The 25,947-nt window shown below is 35.7% G+C and overlaps 1 protein-coding gene across 29 annotated transcripts in view; it reads left to right on the plus strand.

Annotated features, from left to right (window-relative positions):
* SNAP91 (synaptosome associated protein 91) overlaps positions 1-25,947 on the plus strand; it is a gene marked incomplete at both ends in the record, with an annotated part of 119,807 nt that overhangs the window by 67,246 nt on the left and 26,614 nt on the right. For 9 of the 29 annotated variants that reach the window (XM_084227801.1, XM_084227798.1, XM_084227820.1 and 6 more), the window contains 11 exons: positions 723-750; positions 4,262-4,371; positions 6,422-6,537; positions 14,289-14,303; positions 14,444-14,611; positions 19,986-20,093; positions 20,722-20,985; positions 21,222-21,299; positions 21,460-21,531; positions 21,930-22,013; positions 23,302-23,385. In XM_084227801.1, coding sequence (XP_084083927.1) covers positions 723-750; positions 4,262-4,371; positions 6,422-6,537; positions 14,289-14,303; positions 14,444-14,611; positions 19,986-20,093; positions 20,722-20,985; positions 21,222-21,299; positions 21,460-21,531; positions 21,930-22,013; positions 23,302-23,385 — 1,127 coding nt within the window. Of the gene's footprint in view, positions 1-722; positions 751-4,261; positions 4,372-6,421; positions 6,538-14,288; positions 14,304-14,443; positions 14,612-19,985; positions 20,098-20,721; positions 20,986-21,221; positions 21,300-21,459; positions 21,532-21,929; positions 22,014-23,301; positions 23,386-25,947 lie in introns of all 29 variants that reach the window. The other 20 variants (XM_084227803.1, XM_084227805.1, XM_084227807.1 and 17 more) reach the window with 13 other exon arrangements.

The raw sequence follows: 25,947 nt of genomic DNA on the forward strand, positions 1-25,947 counted from the left end.
GCACTTTTCTAGAAATAATACACAATAGTGAGTGCTACCAAAAATCTAACAAAATATTTTTACTCATTACTAATTTTCCTTTACTGCTTCAGAAACAAGCATTCAGACTACTGTTATCTTCAAGTTCCCACTAGTTCTCACATAATGGGAATATTTTCCATAGATAGTTTTCATAACAGCCATGAAAAAACAAACAAATCTTAGGAGTGTATATGTGGAAGTTGAGGCATTCAGACACAAGCATCCTAGGGGTTTCTTTTTCTATTCTAGTGTTTCTTTTATGCATCACAATTATAATTAAAGTGAATCATAATGTACTTTAATCTTAATAAGTCTTCTAACTTTTCAAAACCAGTGGATAGTTTTTTTTTTTTAATTATATAAGGCATTTTTTCCCAAGTCTTGGCAAAATTTTTTAATTTACTATTTGGACAGTTTGTTTTTGACAGACATAGGCAATAATGCCCAATTTGAAGAATTGGGTTGCTTGATATGTAGAAAATAATTTTGACTTGAAGATTTTCTGGTCCTAGAGATTAAGTGAATGAAAATCATTGGGGAGGATGTCATAATTGTGTAAAAGATTAAAGTTTTTTTTTCAGTCATTAACTACTGATAAAAATCAGTATATAAACACATTAATGCTTGACCAAGTGATATTATCAAACTTCTACAAGTGTGTTCATGTTTATTCAGTTTTAATTTTGTTGGTTGCCTTTTAGATCTGGTGCTCCCTCTCCATTAAGTAAGGTAAGTTTGTTTATTATTTTGTTTTAACAATTTTTGGATTACAGTTCAATATACATTCATATTTTTGTGCAGCCATGACTACCATCCATTTCCAGACCTTTTTCATCTCCCCAATATTCAAATTCTATTCCCTTTGAACACTAGCTCTCTATTTCCCCTCGTTGCCCTGGTAGTCTCTGGCAACCACCATCCTGCTTTCTCTCTATGAATTTGACTATTGTAGGTACCTCATGTAAGTGGAATCATCCAATATCTGTTCTTTCCTTTGATTGGCTTGTTTTATTTAAGATAGTGCCTTAAAGCTCATCCATGCTGTATTCTATGTCATAACTTCCTTCCATTTTTAAACTGAATGAATTTCCTTCCATTTTAATCCATGGTATGTATATGCCATGGATTTTGCTCACTTATCTATTGGTGGACACTTGGTTGCTTTTGCCTTGTCGCTATTGTAAATAATGCTGCTGTGAACATGGATGACTATTCAGATCCCTACTTTTAATTCTTTGGGGTATATACCCAGAAATCAAATTGTTGAATCATAAGTAATTTTTAATTTTTTGAGAAAAGTTTATACATACTCTCCTTTGTATTCATTTCTTCAGTCCAATATTTAGCAGTGTTTACTGAGTCCTCCATTTTGACTAAATTCTTTCAAAGTAGGAGAAATTTTCATGCATTTATATTACAACTAAAAACAAATATTATTTTACTTGTTATTAAAGCCCTTTCTCATACTTGGAATGACAATCCTGCAAGACAGGTAAAGAATATAACTTGTATGCTTTTGTTAATGGTAGAGAAATCAATTGCAGGTGGGTGTCTTTCCACAAGGATGCCTTTTAGACAGTTTTCTATAATTATTTTTCTATATATCTGTAGTTCAAATTTACCATTGTACTTTTCAGGTAAAATGTAATAAATATGCTCTTTCCTCTTTACCAAATGTCTTTTATGGAATTGCTATTAATACAGATACAAAGATATCACCCTAACTACACTGGACTTCACAGACGCCTTGTACAGTGCCAGAATTCCCTCAGAGAGCTTAGCCAAACAAATAAAACAGACAAACAAACAAGGTTTCTGGTGATCCTGATGCAAGGCTGGGTTTTAAATCATTATGTCAAGACATTTTTATTTTCTGCACCATCCACATTAAATATATAGCCAAGTCTTATTTTGCCACAATTTCACTCACTTAGTTTAGGTTCCCAGGAACTACTAATAAAGCCTTCTAACTGATCTTTTAAAAATATACTCTCTCGGGCCTCCCCGGTGGCGCAGCGGTTGAGCGCTGGGTTGCGAAGCTGCCCGCGGCCTCTGCGGCGCCGGTTTGATCCCCGGCTGCTCCCCGGCCACCGGAGGAGGGTCCCACATGGCGCGCAGACCTCTCCTGCCGCCCGCTGCTCCCCTCAGCAGTGTACTTCGGTCCTTCTGCCTGCTCTGCTCCCCGCTCTGGCTCTGGTGAATTCTCTCACCCTCCCGCGCTTCTGACTGTACCCAGTGCATGTATAAACAAAACAAACAAACAAACAAATAAATAAATAAAACATGCCTCTATTAAAAAAAAAATAATAAAAATAAAAATAAAAATAAAAATATACTCTCAACCTACTTCAATAAATGTATTTGTTCATTTTGTTCATTTGAAAACATCTTACGTCTATGTGAAAATTCTAACATACCAGTGTTTAGTAGAGTTATAAAACTGGCGTCCTTAGGGATGGTCTGTTCCTACATTTTGGCAAAATTGTACTTTATTGACTTTGTAATACTAGGGTCATTTTGGTCCTGTTTTTCTAGCTCTCATCTCTTCAGAGCTTGTTGTTACAAGGCAGTTTTTTGGGTTTTTGTTTGTTTGGATTTTATTTTTTTACATATTTATTTATGCCTATAAGAACTGGGATACAGGCCAGAGGTTTGGGGGTGAGAGGATTCACCAGAGACAGAGTGGGCAACAGAACAAGCAGATTGACTGAAATACACTGCTGAGGGGAGCCCAAGGCAAGGCAGGAGAGGTCTGCCGCGCCATGTGGGTTTCTCCCTGGCCGGGGATTGAACTCATGCTGCAGTGGCTGAGGCTAGCTTCATAGGATGTGTCTTACCCCCTTGCACCACTAGGAAGGCCCACAAGGAAGTTTTTAAATGAGCCTTTAAAGACCTTTATATCTGTTTTTATGTTGGTAGATTTTTTTTTCTGTTGTTGAGTTTTCTGTGTTGTTTCATAAATCACTCTCTAAGGTTTTTTACAAGTATATTCATTTAGAGGAGTTGTCAGTGTCCACAGTAAATGTAGATTAATTAGTCTTTTCTAGTCCCCAGATGATTTAGTAAATTTAAGTTTTTGGTGAACAGTTTGGTGAGTTGACATTTTCTTAGCAACAATATCTATGCTGTTCGTGTGATTGTTTTTCTTAAAATGCTGACTATTTGGCCCTTGTGTATCTATTGATTTGATTCTTATTGGTTATAATAATATATGAGTCTTCTTGGACAAGTAGGTACTACACAAATTCTATTTAAGTCTGGAAAGCCCCATAAATTTCTTCTCTCCTTTGTCCTTCTTCTTAAATTATTCTTTTTAAAATTTCAAGTTGGTATTTAAAATCAGATGTCCAGTTACAGCAATATCTGATAACCTGTGCTTGGCCTCGGCTTGCATGTATTTTACTGGCTGTTATCTCATTTCCATGTACAGAACTAAGTGTTGGTAGACTGGAGATGTTCTATCAATCTTTCTTTTATGGTAACGTGGGGAATTAAAGACACCAATTTAATAGAAAATAAAATTAGGGTAATTACTAAACAAAAAAATTAAATTTTACTATATTGATACAGCATTAAGTCCCCTTATTAAAAATAAAACAGTCCATGCTCTCCCCTGATAAAGAAAAATAAAAAAATAAATAAATAAACCAGTCCAGAACAACAAATGTTAGATTTTACTTTACTTTTTTAGTTTTATCGATTATGACACTTTAGTGATGGAATATAGTCATTATATCTTCAAGCTGTCAGTGACTTGAATCTTGTTTGTTAATTGTTCTCTGCCATATGTGAACTATTTTGTAGACTAGATTTCTGGATTTTCAAGGCATCTGAGAAAACTTAATATTTAGTATGTTTTGGGTGATCTTGGTGTTCTATAACATTTATTACAGCTGATAACTTTAATAATTTTTAAATGCTAATGCGATCTTTCCTAATAGTTTTGTGTTCATAAAATATAGTTAGCTTTGATTTAAAATACACAAATAGAAGTCACTGCAATGTAAGACCATGTGTTTTCATTATAACTTTATACAAGTTACATTTAACTCTCAAAATTTGGAAGATGCTTTGCCCAATATTGATTATTTATTACGCTTCTAGATTTCAAGTTTGTCTTCATGAGGAGTTACCAAAATATTTGATGGGAATGTCATGGGTCTGCAAAATGAAAGTCCTCTTGCTCTGTGTCCTGTAGATTCGTATTTGACTAGAGTGTGTTGTGCATCTTCACTTTCAGTCTTCTCCAGCCACAACTGTTACGTCTCCTAATTCTACACCAGCTAAAACTATTGACACATCCCCACCGGTTGATTTATTTGCAACTGCATCTGCGGCTGTGCCCATCAGGTTAGTTAATGAGTATACAGTGAACTGGTTTTTTAATATTTTGATGAGGTTTTCCATTAATTTTTGTGTACTGAACCCAAATGATTTCACAAAATGAAATCTAGTGCCAATAGCATGAAATTTTGGATACTTTTAGGTACACAATGTAAGTTCTTTTACAACTTAAACAGTAATTTAGGCCTGTACCTCTCAAAACATGAGAAAGATGTAAGCTACAGAAATCACCTTGTGCTCACACATTTGGAAGAGCAATGCACACCTCAGGGGTTTCTGAAATTAGCTGATAATGGAAAATTATTTCTAAAAGTAGTTTCTTGTCAGAAATTTAAAGTATGTCTTATAATATTTTTAAAAAATTAAAAAGCTTGCAATTGAAGCTTGTTACCAGGTGCATATGAGGAACTCAATCTTGATGGTGGAAGAGACCCTTAATGTATTCCTAGTATCACTTGTGGCACCTTTAGATGGGGGTGGCTGTGCATTCTGTGAAACCTCAGAGCTGCCTAAAATGAAGCCCAAGTCAAAATAATAATTCTTGGTCAACGCTACGTTTGGTTCTTTTACCTTGAGAATATTCTCGTCTGATTTTGTGCTATCTGTGACTCTGATAATGAATGCCCTGTATTTGGAGACTTCAGTATTAAACTGAACAAGAAATCTGATTATTATGCCCATGTTAACTGTGTGCATTGCCGTTTATTTGCTGAGTTCTGTAGCTTGGTAAAAACAAATCCTTTCTGCGTCTATACTAAGATAAATTGCTCTTATAAAAGCTTTGATTCAGATTTTAATGATAATGTTTTCTATGCTGGCATACAGACCGATTGTATTTGTGAAGAAGACATCTAAACTAGGCAATGCTTTTAGGAGTTTTGAAACTTAAAGAAAGCAGCAGACTGTTTTCTTCAAAAAACGTACTTGAAAATATCTTCTGTAAGAAAGATAAAGATGGAACTGCTGTTTACAAGGAAGAGTGAGGGACCCTGGACCCTGATAGGTTAGTACCTGGTCTGCTAACCTTTAGGCCAGTGCTTCTTAAACAAGAACGTGTATGTGAAACACATAGGATCTTGTTAAAATGAATTCAGAAGTAGTAGTATATGTGGGGTAATCATGAGATTTTGCATCTATCAAAGGGCCAAGAATGCTACTTGTTGTGGACCACACTTTGAAGAGCAAAGCTCTAGGCTCCTTCTTAGAATTTCAACAAGTTGAGGAGCTTTGAAAAGCACAGCCCCAACTGAATTAGGATAAAAAAACAAAACTAAACTATTTTTAGGCAAAGCCTCTTATAGGTAAACTTCATATATAGCAGCTTACTTTAGGAAACAGGTAAATTAGTAATTATTCATTTTAGTATTCCTTGGTTTACAGATAAATACTTTTCAATGCATTAATTTTTTTCCTTACAAAACATTTTAGAAAATAGAGAAAAGAAAAAATTTACCCATAATCCTATTGCCCTCATACTTTTAATATTTGGAGTAGTTTCCTTCTGGCACAGTCTTCATAACCAGAATTTCCAGTGCTACCAGTGAACATAACATGTTTAAGGAAATTCCTCTTTATTTTGAGGCATTTAGGTTTTCCCTTTTAATTTCTGTGATATAATTGTTGAGTGACCCATAGCTTGAAGTACAGCTTCACTTTTATTTATCATATATTGAGTAAAAATTGGCAATCTATGGCTCCTGAGTTGTCTAGCCCATTGTATGTTTTTGTAAATAAAGTTTTATTGAAACAAGAACACATTCACATGTTAACATATGTTCATGTCTTATTTCATGCTATCATGGCTGACTCAAGTAGCGATAGAGACCATCAAGTCCAAAACCCTAAAATACTTACCACCTGGCCCTTTACTAAAGTAGGTTGCCAGCCCTTGATATGGCAGATCATATGTATACTACTTTACCTCCCAAAATATTGTTCTCTTACTGGATTTAAAAGATCCTGAATCTTTGGGTTTTTTTTCTACATAATTTTTTATTTTAAAACATCATCAAATATAGTTTTAAGATATGATTTAAGAATTATATTTTCCTTTCAGCACTTCCAAACCATCTAGTGATCTCCTGGACCTCCAGCCAGACTTTTCTGGAGGGGCTGCAGCAGCTGCAGCACCAGCACCAGCACCACCTTCTGGAGGAGCCACTGCATGGGGAGGTGAGTGAAATCAGACAGCTGTGCAATTTGTCTGTTTAGTTTTTTTTTTTTAATTCAGATTAAAATTATTATACTTACCTTCTGATTCATGCAAAATGGTGCTAGAAGCTTCAATATGCTAAGAATGGCATCTATTGATTGAAATATGTATTGAATAGAAACTGTATCTGTAATACACATTTCAAGTACAAGTACTCATATACTTTTTGTATTAAAAGGTGGGACAAGGGCAATATTTTTCTTTGCTACTGGGAAAATCTTATTTTTAGTCACAGTTCACTAGAGTTTCTGATCTTAAAGAATTGGGTGTTCCTGTGAATTTATGAGATTACTCAAGGGTGGCATTTCAGACATTTTTTTCAGGTACAGCCTCTGCCAAATATTTCTTTGGGCTTGAAATGGTTTTATTCATACTGTATCTGACATCAGACTGTTGAAATCTGGGGTATTTTTTTTAAATTTTAAATAAAATCAATTTTTTCATTTTCAGAAAAAATTTACTTTATTGAGGTATTGTTTTACAGCACTGTATGTGATTCAGAGGTATTACTTGTATCAGAAAAGATCCATAGTAAACTGACTGAGAGGAATTGCACCTAAGGTCTTGATTCCTGCTTCATTCATTTATCTAGGAGAACCATAAGGTTTTATAAAAAGCATATTTAACACAAATATAAAATTAATACTGCATGATTTTCAAAATGTATAGTCACTTTTAAATATCTTAATGCATCAAACTAGCAAAATAAAAAGATGTTTTAAGTTTAAAAAACTCATACAACTATAAAAATAACACAGAGGGAGTAACATAAGATGACAGAATAGAGGTGTCAGATCTTTCCCTGATAGTAGTAACTTTGACAGTCATTCATAGACAAAAGTGCCTTTATGGGGTCTTTAGGATATAGGTAAGATGACACAAAATCTCAAGGGAACCTAAAATGAAAGAACTGGTTTGAGAAATCAGACCTTTCTCAGGTGGGAGACTTGCCAACATTGTTTCTTGCTAGGGAATTGGAAACATTACTGTCCCCAGATCCACTCAACTCTAACCAGGGCCTAATCCTATCCACACAGGAGCCCAATGGTTGCTATATACTCACACATGCAGCTGCTAACAAGCCCACCATCTGTGGATCTAGATGCAGACTCTGAAGTGGGCACTGGTCCATCCCTGCAGACCAAAGTCTTAAAGGCAATCCCATCAATCTAGGTTGCAAAATCAATATACAGACACCTGTTGAAATTTTATATGCAAGCAGTGAACTAACACAAACAATATTTTTTTAAAATTGCATCACACTGTCAGACTTCAAACTATACAGCAAAGCTTATAATAATCAAAGCAGCATGATTTTGGAATGAAAAACAGATCAATGGAAAAGAACCCACGAGCCCATAAATAAGCCCACTCAAATATGGACAATGAATTTATGATGAAGGCATGAAGAGCACAAGATGGAGAAGGACCAGTCTTTTCAATAAATGCTTCTGGGAAAATTCATTAGCCAAATGCAAAAGAATTAATGATAAAGTAAACCATTATGTTACACCATATACCAAAAAAATCAAAATCAATTAAAGTTGTGAATTAAGCAGGACAACACAAAATACATAGGAGAAAATATAGGCAGTAAACCCTTCAGCACTGGGTTTAGTGATATCTTTGTGAACACATCTCTTTGTGAACACAGCAAGAGGAGCAAAAACCAAAAATAAACAAATGGAGTTACATCAAACTGAAAGGCTTATGCACAGCAAAAGGAACCATTGTCAAAATGACAACCTACACACTGGGAGAAAATGTTCTCAAATTATGTATCCAACAATGGGTTAATATTCAAAATATATAAATAAATCATAGACCTCAACAATGGAAAAACTATTAAATAATGGTCAGAAGCTCTGAACATACATTTCTCCAAAGACAATATACTGATGGCTATCAGGCACATGAAAATATGTTCATGATCATTTATTATTGGGGAGATGCAAATCAAAACCACAATGAGATATCATTTAACAATTGTGAAAATGGCTATTATGGAAAAAAGGCAAGAATCAACTGTTGGGGCCTTCCTGGTGGCCTAGGAGTTAAGTGCAAGGGCTATGATCTCTATGGCCTGAGTTCAATCCCCAGCCAGGGAGATAACCCATATATGGTGCAGCAGACCTCTGCTGTCACTTCTGCTGCTCCCCTTATCAATGTATTTCAGGAAATCCGCTTGTTCTCCCCATTCTGTCTCAGGTAAATCCTCTTACTTCCCACACCTCTGGCCTACACACCAGTTCTATGCAAAAAAAGAAAAAAAGAAAAAAGAACCAAGTGTTGGCAAGCATTTAAAGAAAAGGGAACTCTTGTACACTATTCATGGAAATGTAAACCAATACAGCCACTGTCAAAAACAGTCTGGAGATTCCTCAAAAATTAAGACTAGAAATACCTTGTTACTTCTCAATTCTACTTCTTGGTATTTATCCAAGGTATAAAAAAACACTAATTTGTAAAGAAGTATTCCCTATATTCATCTCAGTATTTATTTTCAATAGCTAAGATTTAGAAACAACCCAACAACAATGGATAAAGATACAGTATACATCATGTGGTATATGTCATGCGTAGCATAATGATAGGGATATATTCTAAGAAATGTGTCATCAGGTAATTTCATCACTGTGTGAATGTCATAGAATGTAATTACACAAACTGGAAGGTATAGCTTACTTCACACCAGACAATATGTTATAGTCTTGGATGTACCATCATACATAGCTGTCATTGACCAAAACATTGTTAAGGGAAACATGAATGTAAATAGATATGGGAATATTACTCAGCTGTTAAAAAGACCCTGGTGGCGCAAGTGGTTAAGACACAACCTATGAAACTATTGGCAGCCATTGCAGCATGAGTTCAATCCCCGGCAGGGAGCTACCCACATGGCGCAGCAGACCTCTCCTACCTCCCCCACTGCTCTCCTCAGCAGTGTATTTCAGTCAGTCCACCTGTTCTGTGTCCCTACTCTATCTCTGGTGAATCCTCTCACCTCCCCACACATCTAGCCTGTACCTCACTTTTTGTATGCATAAATAAATAAATCTTTTTTTAAAAAAAGACAATGTTGCCATTTATGACCACATAGATGAGCTTTAAGGTTATTATACTAAGTGAAATAAATCAGATGGAGACAGACAAATACTCAATGATTCATTCTTAAGTAGAAGATAAGGAAATAAATGAAAAAAACAAAGGGGTATGTGGTGGGGTAGGAGAAAAGAGGATGGGGGATCTAATGGAGGATTATTGGGGCTTTGGTGGTAGGTGTGGTGAAATAACGTGTATTTGTAGGGGTTTAAAACCTATACCCCTAAGACACGTGCTGTGATGTAAATAAAATTACTTCAATAAACATAACTTTACAAAAAAGAAAAACATGTATATATAAATGTATATGTATATATATGACTATTACTCAGTCCTTAAAAAAGAAACAAATGTTCCCATTTGTGGCAACATTGATGAACCTGAGGATAATATGCTAAATGAAATAAGTCAGATTCAGTAAGACAAATACTGTAAGATCTTACCTATATGTGGAATCTAAGAAAGTCAGCTTAAGAAAAGTACAAATTAATACATCCTCTAATTCCTCAGCAAAATAGAAAAAAATCATAAGCCTTAAGAAATTCAAGAAAACTACTATAATATGAAATTGAGAAATAATAATTACCTTCAGTTTGCATTAGTCCTGTAGATATCCAGTAGTGGTCGAAGTTGATCCCTCATTGTACAAAATACGTGTTGATTTATTTGACTAAGCAAAAAAAAAAAAAAAATCACTCTCAATCTTCTTTGGTAAGATCAGGCCACTTCTATTATAGAAGCATTTTTGGATTTTGAATAGCTAGATTTTAAAATACAATTCTAAAACTCTTCGGAATTTTTGGTATGTCCTTATCTGACTATAATGATAGTAAGCAGTTTTCATTTTCCAACAGCTATAGTCACTTTGGGTGTTTATGAATTTCTTTCGAGGGTTATAGACACTGATAAATAATACCATTTTAGAAACATGTTGTAAATGATAGGTTTTTTTGTTGGTAGTGTAAAACAAGCAAATTTTGACATTCATATTTTAGTTATTTAATTTAAATGTTTATAATATTTGTCATTCTGTGGGTTGATTATGAGCATGTTTGACTGAAAGAAGACAGAGTATTTTTTAAATCTATATATTTGGTTCCATAATAGGAAAAGAAGGATTTTTTTTCTTTATCATATATTCATTTCTCAGCACAAAGAAATTATGTGTGTTGTATTTCTGTGTATCTTAGAAGTGGGAAAAGAGATAATTTCTCTTTATGAATATATGAAATAAAATTTTTACTTTCTGAGAATTATAGCATTACTGTTATGGTTTTATTAGAGTTAATAAACCTCATAGAAATTAATTCCTAACATGTATTTGAAGAGTAAATATTATGTGACCATAATGGAACTCCCTAATAAGTTTCCATGTAGAATATTAACTACACTATAAACAGTTTTTGTGACCCATATTACCATTTGCTTGTTTATCAGATCTGAGGGGATATCTATAAGCACATGTTTTTGTACACTTTCATGCATACACATAGATATGCAGAAATTTACTCTCATAATGAAAATTATAACTTAAGTGCTAGCTATTGTTATTACTTTCATTATGAAATATTTGATATGTTCCAGGTACAGGTAAGCACTTAAATATATTAATATATTTTATCTTCATAATAACCTAAAAAGTTTAGCTACTTCCCACTGCATGTTTTTTGTACTTGTTCTTGTTTTTAATTTAATTGTAAAATTCAAATAAATCTATAATTAAATACTACTTCCAAATGCATTTAACTCTGTCACTGCATCATTTTTAATATAATTTAATCCTTTTAAGTGGCAGTTTTTAGGCTATTTAATAGCTCATCTCATCATCCTAAAATAGGGACTTCTGTTATAGTAGAGAAATTTTTGCATAAAACAGAGACTAAGCAACATAAATTTTATTTCTTCTGGAAAATTGAGACTTTGCAAACTAAAACCTGTGGTTCCAAGAATAGTGGTTCCAGTATCAGTTATCCACCAATATGCTTAATCATTGTATGTTTTCCTAGGAAATTTTACTTTTCTTCTTTCATCACATCAGTACGGAAAGTCTCATCACCCTCCATCTGAACAAAACACTAATCAAAAGCAAGGAGCTAATACTTTCATCTTTTATACTTTTTAAAAGTCTTTTTCATTCTTCATCCTTATAGTGCACGTAGTCTTCTCCTTTCTGATTTATCAAATGTCTAAAATAAATGTCTATTGCCTGCCATAACCAACAGCAGGCCTGGAAACTATTAAATGACAGAATGTTTAGCTCCTCTACTGAGTCACACTGCAGATTGAAATAGGCTTTAATGAGGCAGAGCTGGGGAGTTTCCCACCCATGCCAAGAAAAGACAGACAGGGCCTCCCTGGTGGCGCAGGTGGTTGAGCGTAGTGCTGTGAAGCTGTCAGCAGCCTTCGCAGCATGGGTTCGATCCCGGACAGCCACAGAGATACCCACATGGCACAGCAGACCTCTCCTGTCTTACCCGCTGTGCCCCTCGGCAGTGTATTTCATCAGTCAGTCTGCCTGTTCTCTTCCCCGCTCTGTCTCTGGTGAATCCTCTCACCCTCCTGCACATCTGGCCTGTACCTAGGTTTTTGTATACATGAATAAAAATAAATCTTTAATTAAAAAAAGAAAAGAAAAGACACACACTAAACTATCTGGATTCTGTTGACCCAGCTTGGTTTCCACTTAATATTTTTGTAATGTGTTTCTGTGGAGTAACCGTTGTATTGGGTCAGGTGCTTTCGGTTTGAAGAATTACTTCCGTTTCTCAGGATATTGGGGTTGACCACCTAACAGCAGACAATAACCTAATTCCAAGTTAATGCAGAACCTTTCCCCTCTACTATTTATTAGACACACATTCTAAAATTTAAGGACCATTTCCAATGTATAGTACTCATGTTGTGTAATTCCTTAGTGTTGTTATTAAAGAGGTAAGATTTGGTTAAGAAGAGCCGTATAGTCTATCTGTAAAATGCTTTATAAGGTTTTTGGTCTTGCAGATTATATAGGTAAATAAGTACAGTTATGTTTTATGTCAAATTTGTTTCTCAGTTTTTTAAATGTCTTTTAGAACTTTTAGTTTACTAAGTTCTCATGTTATTTTCAAAATCCTAAAGTAGAAAAAAAAAACAAAAACTCCCTCTTGAGTTTTCTGATAAAATTTCTCCGTGATTAAAATAGATTTCTAATAATATTCAAGAATTCAAATATGAGCCCTGAGGCATATCATATTGCTGAGACTAGATGAATCCTATTGGAACCTCAGAAAGCTTAACCTAAAATCATATTATAGTTAAGAATAGCCCCTCCTTGAAATAAGTCAGAAGGAAAAAGATAAATATGAGATGGTCTCACTTATATGTGCAATATAGAGTAACCAAACAAAAAGTCAAGAAAAAGTTAAAACTAACGAACTGACCATAGATCTGAGGCATGCTGCAAGACATGGGTGGGAGAGGGTCTAAATGGGAAAAAGAATAGAAGAGAATTTAGTGATGGTTCACAGGTAATACGGTGGTGGGAGAACTATTGGGGACTACAATGATATAAAAAATATAATTAAAAGGGGGGGAAATAGCCCCTGCTAGGTTTTTAATTTATCATGCCCTGATAATCCCACTGTTGAACACTAAGAAATTATCAACATCTCAGAAGGGTTGAAAAGTTTTATGCAGGGCCTCCCTGATTGGCGCAAGGGGTTAAGCACCGCACTATGAAGCAATCAGCAGCCTCTGCAGCACAAGTTCAATCCCTGGCTGGCCAGGGAGAAACCCACATGGTGAGGCAGACCTCTCCTGTCTTGCCCGCTGCTCCCCTCAGCAGTGTACTTCAGTAAGTCTACCTGTTCTGTTCCCCACTCTGTCTCTGGTGAATCCTCTCACGCCCTGTATCTCTGGCCTGTGCCCCAGTTCTTGTATGCATAAATAAATAAATAAATAAATCTTTAAAAAAAAAGTTTTATGCAACATAAATTAACTCTCATTATGTTGTCACATATTATTTATAAATATCAAGATTATATATCATATTGAAAAGATCTGATCATATGAAACTTATAAAAAAAAATGGTTTAGGTTAGGGCTTCTTTTATCTAACCCATAAACCTGGATTCAATTCTTTGATTATATTTGGTATGTTCAATAATCAAAACACAGCTGTCATAAAATGTCTGGTATTCTGGACTGAAGTTGACACATCAAGTAAATAGGATTAATAAAGTTCACTTAACTATAGTTTCTTCAGAATTGACATTAAGATGTAGTGAAATCAATCAAAGTAGATGAAATGGTAAATTTGAGAGAAATAAAATGAGTTTGTCAAGTCATTTAGACCTTTCTTAAAATGTCCAGACTTCCTTTGCTCTCAGTTTTCTCAGCTATAAAATCAAAAACTTGCTGTAGAGCACCCCTAAGTAACCTTCCAGCTCAAAACTTCTATAATAATAATAGGTAATACATTCATTTTTAAAATACAAATGGTTTGAAAGGTACATAAAACTAAAATTTCTTCAGCTAGTGCCTCATCTTCCTTGGACATTGGTATGATTGAGTGTTTCAGCTTAATCTCTTATTTCTTCATATGCTGGCAAATAATGGACATCAGTAGACCTTTTGGGAGAGGGTGAGTAAACCTTTATTTTTAAACTTCTGTTTTGAGAGACTTCCATCTCTTAATGACTGTCTTTTTTGATTATTGGAGCCTGGTATATCTTTTGTTCCTCTCTTCTCTTCCATTTACTCTCCATCTCTGGTGCAATGTAGATTCTTTGGCTGCACTTTCCTCTGTTCCCACTGAAGCACAGATTTCAGATCCGTTTGCACCAGAACTTACCCCTCCTACTACAACGGCTGAAATTGCAACTGCTTCAGCTTCTGCCTCAACTACTACTACTGTCACTGCTGTCACAGCTGAAGTGGATCTCTTTGGAGGTTAGTTAGCCGCATCACTATTCTCTCATTGTTCCCCCAGAATTGCTGAAATTACTGAAAGTTAAAATGTCAAAAAATTCTCCCATTATATTATAGCATGTCAGTGTTTAAGTACTTTTCAAATGTTTATTCACGTATATATTTAGCTTTGCTAAATGTATCATATCTTTATCTTCAGTTAATTTTAGTGCTTTAGGGCAGACAATGCCATGCTTTGGGCCCATTTGCTTTTCCCTTTTTTAAGAGTTGCTACTAGAACTCTTGTCCCATATATGTCCAGCCCTGCAGTACCTATGGCAGGGTGGTACCAAGGCCTCCTTATCATATTTAGGTTTGGTTTTTTTGACCAGGTTCAAATGAGCTGAAAGTATAACTGAGGAACAAGAGAGGGAAAATCCTGGCTTAAGTTACTTTTTAACACTTAGGGGGGAGGGGGAAAAAGCACGTTAAGAGTACTTCAGATTTGGAGCTCTCTGAAGAGAGCTTAGGATTATGCCCCATTTTTGTCACCTTAAGTGTGTCTGTCCAAGCAACAACTTGGATCATCTTTGGCCTTGGAATTTTGAGAGATGATTTGAATCAACACTTGAAATGCTGATTGAAAACAGGTTTAGGTCAGATTTTGAAATTATTGTCTAAAAATATGCTTTCCATGTAAATTCAGACACAGAGTTGATTTATAGCTGTGGGCTTGAGTCAGATATGCTAGACTCTGCCAGTAACACGTTTGAACCTGAGGAACCATCTGAAGTCAGTTTATTTATGTATTCCCATCTGAGTGCTGCTAATGTCCAAACCTGGAGAAGTGCTCGCATCAAATCCATACAATGCTGTTATATTCATCATAGTTTTGTATTTCTTTTTTATAATATGACATCTTTCCCGGGGCATGTGGAGAATGTGGTAATGAAATGGGAGGAAGCAAATGATGGGGAGGGAGGGCAGAGAGATTTGGCAGGCTCTGATGGAGCTAATATATCCCCCTGGGCCATATACTTACTCTGTCACATACCTCTGTGCTCTGTGCTCTGTGCTGCATGCCTGCCCAGACTCTGAGTGTTGCCAGCATTGTCTAAGGCAATGAGCTAGGCACTGGACACAGCACAGTTGCCACTGTTTTGCACAGGGTATATGCTGCTGCTCTGATGCATTGCTGTTGCTATTACTGGACACCTATTTTTAAAAAAGTAGGAAGAGGGAGTTTTCAGACTCTTGAATTACTTATTATAAAGGGTCATCCACTAGAGGAAATTAATTTTTCAGTTAAGCTTCTTTAACTTTTGAGGCCACAAGTTAAAGTTTTAGCTTAAATGTATAAAATAAACTTATTGACCCCATTCTTTTCCCCCCATTTTTAATATTGGGTATGGGGAGTTTCTTATATGCATTTGTTTTCTTAATGAAGTACCATTGTTTTACATCTTTATTAAGATTTTGACATAATACAATTTCTCCCCTTACCTCTGCTCATCGTAGCTCTCCCACTACCAAAGCACCAATAGTGTCATAGGACTTTGTAAACAAACAAACAAACTCAAGGAGAATGTGGATAGGATGGATAATAATTTTGTGCTTAAACATTTGTATACCTTTAGATTTTTGTTTTTCAGTCCAATTGGGAAGAGCTAAATTGCCTCAAAGAAATCAGCTCCATCTTGCTTCCCTCATGGCTCTCTAGAATAGTTAAGCCTAAGATATTTCTTTGAAATATTCTTTGTGCTCTTATGCTGTGTGTGTTGATCAGTTATTACTGCTTTGACTACATTCGTCAAGCAGAGAAATATGTGTGTTTAGAAATATTTTCATGATAGCATTCTTTCTACCCTTCAATGCAAATTTAAAAGACAGTGTACTATAGAAAAGCATATGTTAGTGCCAAAAAATGGGGCTATCCTTGTGATTTCAGCAATATCCTTTTTGGTCACTTCACTGGAGATGGAATCATTTAGAGACAGGATTTTAAGTAAAAACTTAAACTGAAATATCTTTGGCTGTGTTGTATGTCATTTTTTTTTTTTTGGTATGTCTAAAATGGGCAAGTGGAAGAACTCTTGAAAAATAGAGTTCTTTATTCTGTTGCTATAACTTTATTTTAAAACATCCTCCTAAGGCATTTACAGCATGTTTTATATAGGTAGCACAGCATTCCTCAGTAGATTCCTTCAGAAATAAACATAGTGAGTTTTAATTTATAAAAGTTAGCTACTTGTTTAATTTCACTGTTATGAAATGTTAAAACATTAATTTTTGTGTGTTTTAATTATGTATTTTATTAAAAATTTGAAAATAGAAAGTGTTTATTTTTAAGTATTCAGGTTGATACCCACATAACGTTTTAATCATTTCAATGTAAATCATTAAGATAGCTTTGTCAGAAGCATTATGTTTACTAAATGCTTTATTTTTTAAAGTAAACTTTTAAAAAAATAAAGTCTGCTTTCTGTGGCAAGACTGTAAGTCAGTATTGTGCTTAAAAACTTAGTTAAACTTACAGATATTGATGAAAAGATCGAATCCTTTAAAACATTTTGTTTTACACTTATGCAAACTTTACTAATAATAGCACATTAGTCTGTAACAACACAGGGTTTTCCTATGCACTAGAGCCAAGCAGATGCTAATTCCTCCATACAGACCAGGGCACCCTTGAGTCAGCCTTGTCAACCTGTGAGTAAACCTTTATCAAGATGGTATCTGTGAGCATGAAACCAAGTGACTGGAAAGCCAGCACACTTGCCTCACAAGCCTGACTTTATTAGTCCAAGCTGCTTAACAAGCTAAGTTAACCAACCTTCCTTAAACCAAGAACTTAAATATACACATGTCCAACTAGATTTCATGTTAAGACTCATCACTTGGGACATAAGGAAACCAGAGGAACGGGAATGGTGACTTGGGCTGTTGAGAGTGATTGAAACCTTTGTGCAAAGTATGTGATTTAAAGGTAGCTTATAAGATTAGAAAAAAATGGGGACAATTGTTCAGGATGGGAAAGATGACAGCTATTAGAATATTTTTAAAAGGTAGTCACATGATTAAACGTTTGAGAGACAGTTCTTCCTAGAATGCTAGAAGGAACAAAAGCCTGCAGCACTGTTAGCAGCATTTTTCCTGTTAAAGCCTGGACTCAGTCCACAATTCTAGAACAACAGGAACATAGATTTCCAGGAAATGCCAATGATTGAAAATTGGCAGTATGTAGAAATGAACTGCAAATGGGTAACAAGGGAAAGAGAAGTAGCTGGAAATAACTGACATTTTTAATACTGAAGAATAATGCTACCATTAATAATGAAAAAAGCTGGGTCTGAATGTTTTGTTTTTAACTACACCAAAATTTTATTATCTCTCACAGTTCTGGGGGCCCACCTGGATTAAGTTTGAGTTCTTGCTCAGGGTCCATTTGGTGGGTACAGTCAGACAGTGGCTGGGGCTGGACTCACCCATGATCTCACTGATTCACATCTCTGTCTGTTGAGCTAGGAAGACTTAACAGTGGGAAACTGAGGCTCTTGTCTCTAACAGAAGTTTTGAGAGGAGTAGATAAGTTTATAGTGTTTTCTTTTAAGTAACAGAAGGAGCACTGAAAATGAGATGTCTTCATGATAGGAATGGAAAAACACCTCTCCTAAAGACACAGCTTTACATGTGGGTTTCACCTACTTACACATAAGTGAGAAAAGAGTCCAGCTCATCTGGACTCTGTATTTGACCTCTAGCACTGCTATAACTGGTGTTTGTTTATTCCAGCCATCAAGGAAGGAGTAGTACAGTAACATGGGGCACAGTTTATAGCAGTACAAACTAGTGGCTAAATACACAAACATCAGTGAGACAACTTACTTAACAGATTCTGTCAATCACTATCTGTGTGACCTTGGAAGTCATTCAGACTCTCCAGCTTATGTTCTTTTATCTACAAAGGGGAGATAGTAAAATGACACTATAATTACATATTCCCTCAGTGTAGCTAATGCAAGCAAGCAGATCAAATAAATCTATAAGATATCAATAACTGATTGACCCACTGTCCCTTCCAGAGATATTTGTATTTTTGTTAGGACCTTTTAACATAAGAGAAATCTCTAATTGAATGTTTGTTATCCACTTAGCACTGGGCTTCAGAACATTGCTAAATGTACAGATCAGTTGGAATATGCCTGGTTAAGCTGAAAAATAAGTGTCTTGACTATAGGACGTCTGACAACTTAATATGCTCTGTAAATCTTCAAGAAAGGAGATAGAGTATTTCCCAAGCACATTTGACAAATTCTTCTTAGCGGCCAGAGAAACAATGTTCTAGGGAATCCTAATAGATATTGGGATAGGCATTATTTTTAAGGATAAAAAGTCTAGCAGATCTCTAAGTGGGTGTTAGTACCCGCTTTCCAAGAGCTGCTTCTACTAAGCAAGTCATATTTATGGAAGACCTCTTGCCTTTTGAACTTCAGAGTTCTTAGAACCTCTTAGAAAAGTCCCAATTTCTGTCATAATTAAAACATTTGTTGCAGAAACATATTGGGAATTACTAGTACATATCAGTCATATATAAGTGTGCACTTATATACTGGGGCCATCTATATGTCATGAATTTTTTACGACAGTGATAAAATTGTAGTGTAATAAAAGTAATACAAATGAGATTATTTTTAAACTATTGAAAATAAATCATTTTCCCAATAACTAGAGTGACACAATATTTGAAAACAAGAGTATGAGTTGAAGTGAGGGCATTATGGTGCCATCCTCTGATTTTTTTTCTCTTTATTGCTTTAAAACAAATCCTTGGTTATGTCTGAAAATGCTTCTCAGACATAACGAACACTTAAATTCTATAAATTCTTAGCAGACCTTTCATTTTAACAGTATAATCTTGCCTGTGTAAAAATTTAACGATAATTATCTAATTATAATTATTTAATTTTATTAGCATTAAAGAAGTTATCCTTGTTTGCTAGAAACCACCAGGCACAGACATCATAGTAACATCGTGAATGAGTATTACAAGGACATGAAAGTTTAATGTCTTAAATTACATTATAAGTCATTTTTGTGTTTTAATTTTCACATCCATTAATTTCTAATGATACATAAAACATGCTTCTCAGAGCCCTTATACAATGAGAATCCTGTTACCCTTGAATCCTGATAAGCCGCAGCAGTGTCACCATTGTACTACTTACATGTAACTAACATGAAGGGGCACGAAGAATCATTGTTTTGTGACTGCAAACAGTGCATGAGCCATAAAAATGCATTTAAGAAATTCATGTTGTATAAGGGAGCCTTCTTCGCAATTTAACTTGGTTCTTTTACTATATTTTCTTCTCTTTTTATTCCTTTAATTTCTGTTGTTTTAAAAACTGCACCCAAGATGCCTTTGCAGCTTCTCCTGGGGAGGCCCCTGCAGCATCCGAAGGGGCCGCCGCACCAGCTACCCCAACCCCCGTAGCAGCAGCACTTGATGCATGTTCAGGAAATGGTGGGTTTAAAGTCATGAGCCACTCTGTTGTTTTACTGTCCTGTTGTAAAGCCCCTGTAGTTAGATGTGGCCATCTGTTTTTTTTTTTTCTAATTTTAATTTCTTTTGAGTATAAAGTACCATTCATCCTAACTGAATAAATAATGATGGCACTCAAAACATTAAGACAATGAAGTGCATACTTATCAAAATTGACAATTTCTCAAGATTGACAATTTTTGTCAGTGCAAGTATGCCCTCTTAATGTTTTTTTTTTTTCCTCTAATGCTATTTGTACTCTCTTGTAACACCAAGTTCCAATATATAGGCATGTTTTAATGCATTTCAGAGCTACCAAACTGAACCAGATTAAGGTTTTGGTGAATAACAATCTCTGATCCTAGACATACAGTACCTTTGAAGTATCTGTTTCTTAACTTAATGATCCCCGCTGAATTTTCTTTTTTCTTTAGAAAAGCATTCTAATCTCTGACCCCTGCTAATAAGATAGTAGTTCAATACAAGCAGCCTAATACCTAGCTAGTGTGTAAATACCTGTGTCAGGTGTCTCTTACCCATAGTTATGACTCCTGTCTCCTGTGCCTTTCCTTACTGATGATGTATGTGTCTCCACTTTCCTTTCCAAAAGACCCTTTTGCCCCGTCTGAAGGTAGTGCAGAGGCTGCACCCGAGCTGGACCTCTTTGCAATGAAGCCACCTGAGACCAGTGCTCCTGTAGTTACCCCTACAGCTAGCACAGCCCCTCCGGTTCCCGCCACTGCTCCTTCTCCTGCTCCCGCCGTTGCAGCTGCCACTGCTGCCACTACCGCTGCCACCACCACCGCCGCTGCAACCACTGCCACCACCTCAGCCACCACCACCACCGCTCCTCCTGCTCTAGATATCTTTGGTGGTAATTTTTTGTTGTTGTTGTTGACCTCTTTCCATCTGGTGGATTGAATTCTGGTACTTGAGATACACTGCATACACAACTATGATTGCATGAATACTGTGTATTTTAATGGTTCTCTAGAAACCATTTGCTTCTTCTCTCACAATTCTCTCAAGTGCCAATTCAGAATTGGAAAGTGATGTTGCTTTCAGGCTCATTTGTCAAGTTGAGTAAAGGCTGTGTGTTCTTGGTCTTAGATTTATTTGAGGCTGCTCCTGAAGTCGCCGCAGCGCCTAAGCCAGATGCTGCTCCTAGCATAGACCTGTTTGGTACAGGTAAAGCTAAAGCAACCTTTTTTGTACGTTAGTTTTCTTACATGTTTATGTGATTAAGCTCTGTGTACTCATCTGTGATAATGCATTTGTTAGATTTTTGACTTTGATTTCAGCTTTCTACTTACTTCTGCTTGGTTTTGGTTTGTTTCACTTTCGGAAGATGCTTTCTCCTCTCCACCACAAGGGGCCTCTCCCGTCCCTGAGAGTTCTCTCACTGCTGACCTCCTATCCGGTGAGTGCTTTTGCCTTAGTCAAGCCTTCACTCAGAGATGTCCTGTGGGGGTTACAGGTAGAGAGGTGGACATAGAAGCATGTGGGTTTGTCTTGAGTTCTTTTAAACTTAAACTTCACATTTAAGAAAAATCTCATTCTTTGGCCCATCACCAACTGATGAGGGTTAACTTTTCAAATCTAAAGCTGCTGCAAGAAAATTTGTGTTTCATATTAAAACCTCTGATATAGAAAGTGTGCATTTTAAAATCCATTCGTGCTTTTCCCTACCGGTTAAGATTATGTGCAATCTTACTGCCTGGAGTTAAACCTGGCATCGCAAGAAGCCACTTGTCAAAGCTTGGGGTTTCATTTTCCTTTGGGTGACATGCAGTTCTCCTGTTCTCTGCTTCACTGCAGTGGATGCATTTGCAGCCCCATCTCCTGCAACCACTGCCTCTCCAGCAAAGGTGGATTCATCAGGTGTGATAGACCTTTTTGGGGGTGCGTATTTCTCCTTTTCTTCACATATAGAATCTTTTTTGTTCCTCAGAGTAGTTTTTAGATCTTTTTTAGATCTTCTGTTTCACTGCATTTTATCACTTTTTCTTTTAACTCTGTCATTTCCATATCTACAATATAAACTTAAGTTTTTAAGATCTTTTCCATTTCTTTGCCATCATCCTATCCATTCTCATAATTCATCATGATTTTAAATGCATGATGTAACAAAAACAGATAATTTCCATTTGAAATCCTTGTGTTTTAACTTTTTGTTCATCCTAATATATAATGAGCTGATTGGAATTCCTTCTACTCGTCTTCTTCAGTGACATTGATCTGTTGGCTAAATCCACATTCTAAGTCCTTCAAAGCAATATACCCATTATCTAGATAATTCAGAAATGAAAACAGATAAACCAGTCAAGACCGAAAGCTTAAGCTGGAGATGCCACACATTATTCTGTAGGGTTTGTTTATGTTGAGTTTAGTGTTTCAGAATCCTTTCAGAGAACTGGAAGGTGTTTCACTGATTTAAAAGTATCCTCCTCTTCCTTTATGTGCTATCTGAAAGCAGGGAGATGTATTTACTCTTGAACTACTCATTTGGATGATATATTTAATGTCTTCTGTTGGCAGTAAATTTATAGTGGAAAAACATAGGTTTGACATGATTTCTTAATCAGTGTGTATGCTTTGTGCTTAAAATATCATCCATTAGCTAGTTAAACCAACATTGAGTGCCTATTGCACATTGAAGCATCATGATGGGTACAAAGAGGTCAGTTTCCGACATTAAAGGGCTCAAAGCTGGTTCCAGATAACACCAAACCTTGACTTACAGGTTTAAGTAGGACTGCTGCTGCTGCTGCTGCTGCTGCTGCTGCTGCTGCTGCTGCTGCTGCTGCTGCTGCTTAAATGATATTTGTTAAATTTTTGAATGTTTAATAAAGTTCTAAACTACAAAATTCTATTTTATTATCTTTAGGCAAGGTTCTTAAAAATTTGATCCTGTTTTGATAGGTGGCAGGATTTAGTCTAAAAATTTTTTTTTAATTATTCTCTTATTCTTACAAAGGTATTAGCTCTTAACTATTCTGGAGCTCTTTTTTGAGGTAATAAACTGGTCATAGCATAATTCAATTCATGCAATCATTTCACATATCCATAGGACTCTAGCTCACCATTCAAAGCGTCTTGTCTATGCCTCTCTCTGCAAAACACTTAAGTTACTTACTGTACTTACTGTTTACACTCTTTTACTTTTTGCTGCATAATGGATAATGGGTAGATGCATTTGGAAGTAGTGCTTCTGAACCCCAACCTGCACCTCAGGCTGCTTCTAGTTCATCAGCATCGGCAGACCTACTAGCTGGTAATGAATTAAAGTAAAATAAAATAGTATTTTATAGAAGTTAAGTTTGTTATTTATAAATAACAGATTACATAAATTTCAAGGTGCATGTTTTCTTTCCCTTTTGAACATTAAATTGAAAAAATAAGACAATATATAATAGAAGGTTGATGGTTTTACAGGATGTCATGAAATTAGTCTTAAAATCATAGCTGTGTGTAAGCCACTCTGTGACTCCTTGGATGTGCCTAACCCACCTTATTTTACTTAGCACATTTATTTTTTTTTTACTAAAGAGATAATATGCTTGTGTAGATATTTTTATCTTATATTGCCTATGCAATTACCATTATTAAAGAAGATACCATTATTAAAGAAGAATTTTTTTAGAAAGTTTCCATGTTTGACAATTGATTCTGTAATATATGAATCACTCTAGGAGAAACTGTTTTAAGTGTCTACTATTGGATTGAAATCACTGCTACATGTCACTGTTTTAACAGACTCATCATTTTTCTATCAGAAAACCCATGGAGTAATCCCACTTTAACAGTATGGAATAGATTGGCCCAGGTACCTAGGATTTTTGGTTATGATCAGGATGATATGGATAGAATAAAAGAAAATCTTTCAAGAACTCAAATACAGTAAAAGCCAATATTCGTTTTCCTTGTGGGTAGGGAGGTGCAAAGTGTACTCAATGATAGCCAGACCTATAAATTATGACTTTTGCAGGAAAGGAATTTGCCAGTTGCAGTACTGAAATAGTGAGTCCAGGTTAAAATTATCAGTCAAACTTTTAGAAGTTGCTGGTTTACCTCCCTCTGGCTTTAACAGGAAGCACAGTAGTAATATTACAGAGGCCCCAAACACGTAAATGCATCTCCAGCGCCCTTCCCCAGTCATCAGTGTCTGATCATAAGGTTAAGAAAGGGCTGATGAGAAGACCAGGCACATCAGCGTATAGAAGCTGCCATGTCTGGAGTTTCAGCTTAAATTCCCTTAAGTAGCCCTTGATAGGGTTAGTGACTAGTTCTTATTTTTTAGCGTAACTGTAGTTGATGAATTACAAATTTTACATTGAGCAATCCTCACACCTGGTACAACAGGCTAAGGAATCTCCATTCTTAGGTTAGTAATGAGTAATGACCTCATTAGAGGATCCCCACCAACCTTCAGAGTTGTAGGGAGTTTGATATGAGGTCAGATCATTCCTCGAGAGGGATTAATCACAGACTTGGCTGTTAACTTTCCTTTTCTCAGTAATTCAGACTGGTTATTTAACAGTCTTTCCCAGGAGTAATAGCAATTCTTATGTCTTTCCTATCCTCTCTAGGCATCTCTGGTTAAATATGCATTCTTACTTACTGAAACCACTTTATACCAGTGTTTGCCAGCTGATATTTTCCTAAATAATGAAGAACCAGTGTGCCACTGTTGATGTTGAAATATACCTTGGAAGCTACAAATATGATAAAAATAGTAGTTTTCACAAACTTAGCTGGTTACTTGGAGGAAAAAATTAATTTGTTTTTTTTTTTCTCCTAGCCAAGATCTTTTTCATAGCAGCTTTATTCAAATTGGTCACCGTTTGTACTAAAGTTTGTAGTAAACCAGTGAACTTAATTCAGGTTTTCAAGGTTTAGCAATAAGATTTTTAACAGGCCACAGAAGTAGCCCCCTTTGAAATGGCTGTTTGGGAAACATTACCTTGTCAACTTCAAAATGAGATAAATGATCATAAACACTTTGCCTTGAGCTTGTAATTAAGTTTGAAATGGCATGTAAAACCAAAGGTTCAGGCTTTTTGCAGAATTCCAAGACATCTTTTTCTTTGGGTATCCCTTACCCCTGCCAAACAGGGGTTTGCAGCCTACCTAACAGGAGCATGTCAGAGTGGTCAGTCACTGTTGATCACTTCCAGTGCTGCAAAGCCACATTGTTCTCTGGTGTGCTCACTCCACTTGGCTTCTCCATGCTTCCAGGGACAGGACCTGAGATGCTGTATTTCTTAAAGATCCCAAGACATTAGAAATGGGAGCAGAGAGGCCAGTCAAAGCCTGTGGGAAAATCTAAGGTAGAAGTCAATGACAGAGCCATGAGATTTAAGCCTGAGAATGAGATAGGATCTAAAATTCACCTGGATCAAACAGGAAGGATTTTGTCACCTATTGCCTTGTGTAACAGCAGGTAACTGAGCTTCAGCTGCACAACTTGGATGGGGTAGGTCCAGCAGTGGAAACACAGAAAGTGCAAGTTAGATCATTTCACCCAAAGCAAATTTCAGTTCTTCAGTTATGTTGTCTGTCCTTAAATTTTAGTAAAATTATATGAAAAAGAGAAGACTGTTCTTATGAAAGTGACAGTGCCATTTACATCCATTTTATTAACTGTGCATTTCTATTTTTTCCATTGTGACTTCTTGTAATTCAGTGATGGAAAAATTGTATTTTGTGTACATTTTCTTCTTTCTGTTTTTTTTCTATCTAAATTTTAATGTAAATAAATGTAAATGCTTGTAATGTCTAGTTTGCTTTCAAAATAATTCTTGGAATAAAATTTGCATTTATGTGAGTGTCTGAT

Source organism: Talpa europaea (genome assembly GCF_964194135.1).
Source record: "Talpa europaea genome assembly, chromosome: 2".
In the NCBI taxonomy this organism is placed as follows: domain Eukaryota; kingdom Metazoa; phylum Chordata; class Mammalia; order Eulipotyphla; family Talpidae; genus Talpa; species Talpa europaea.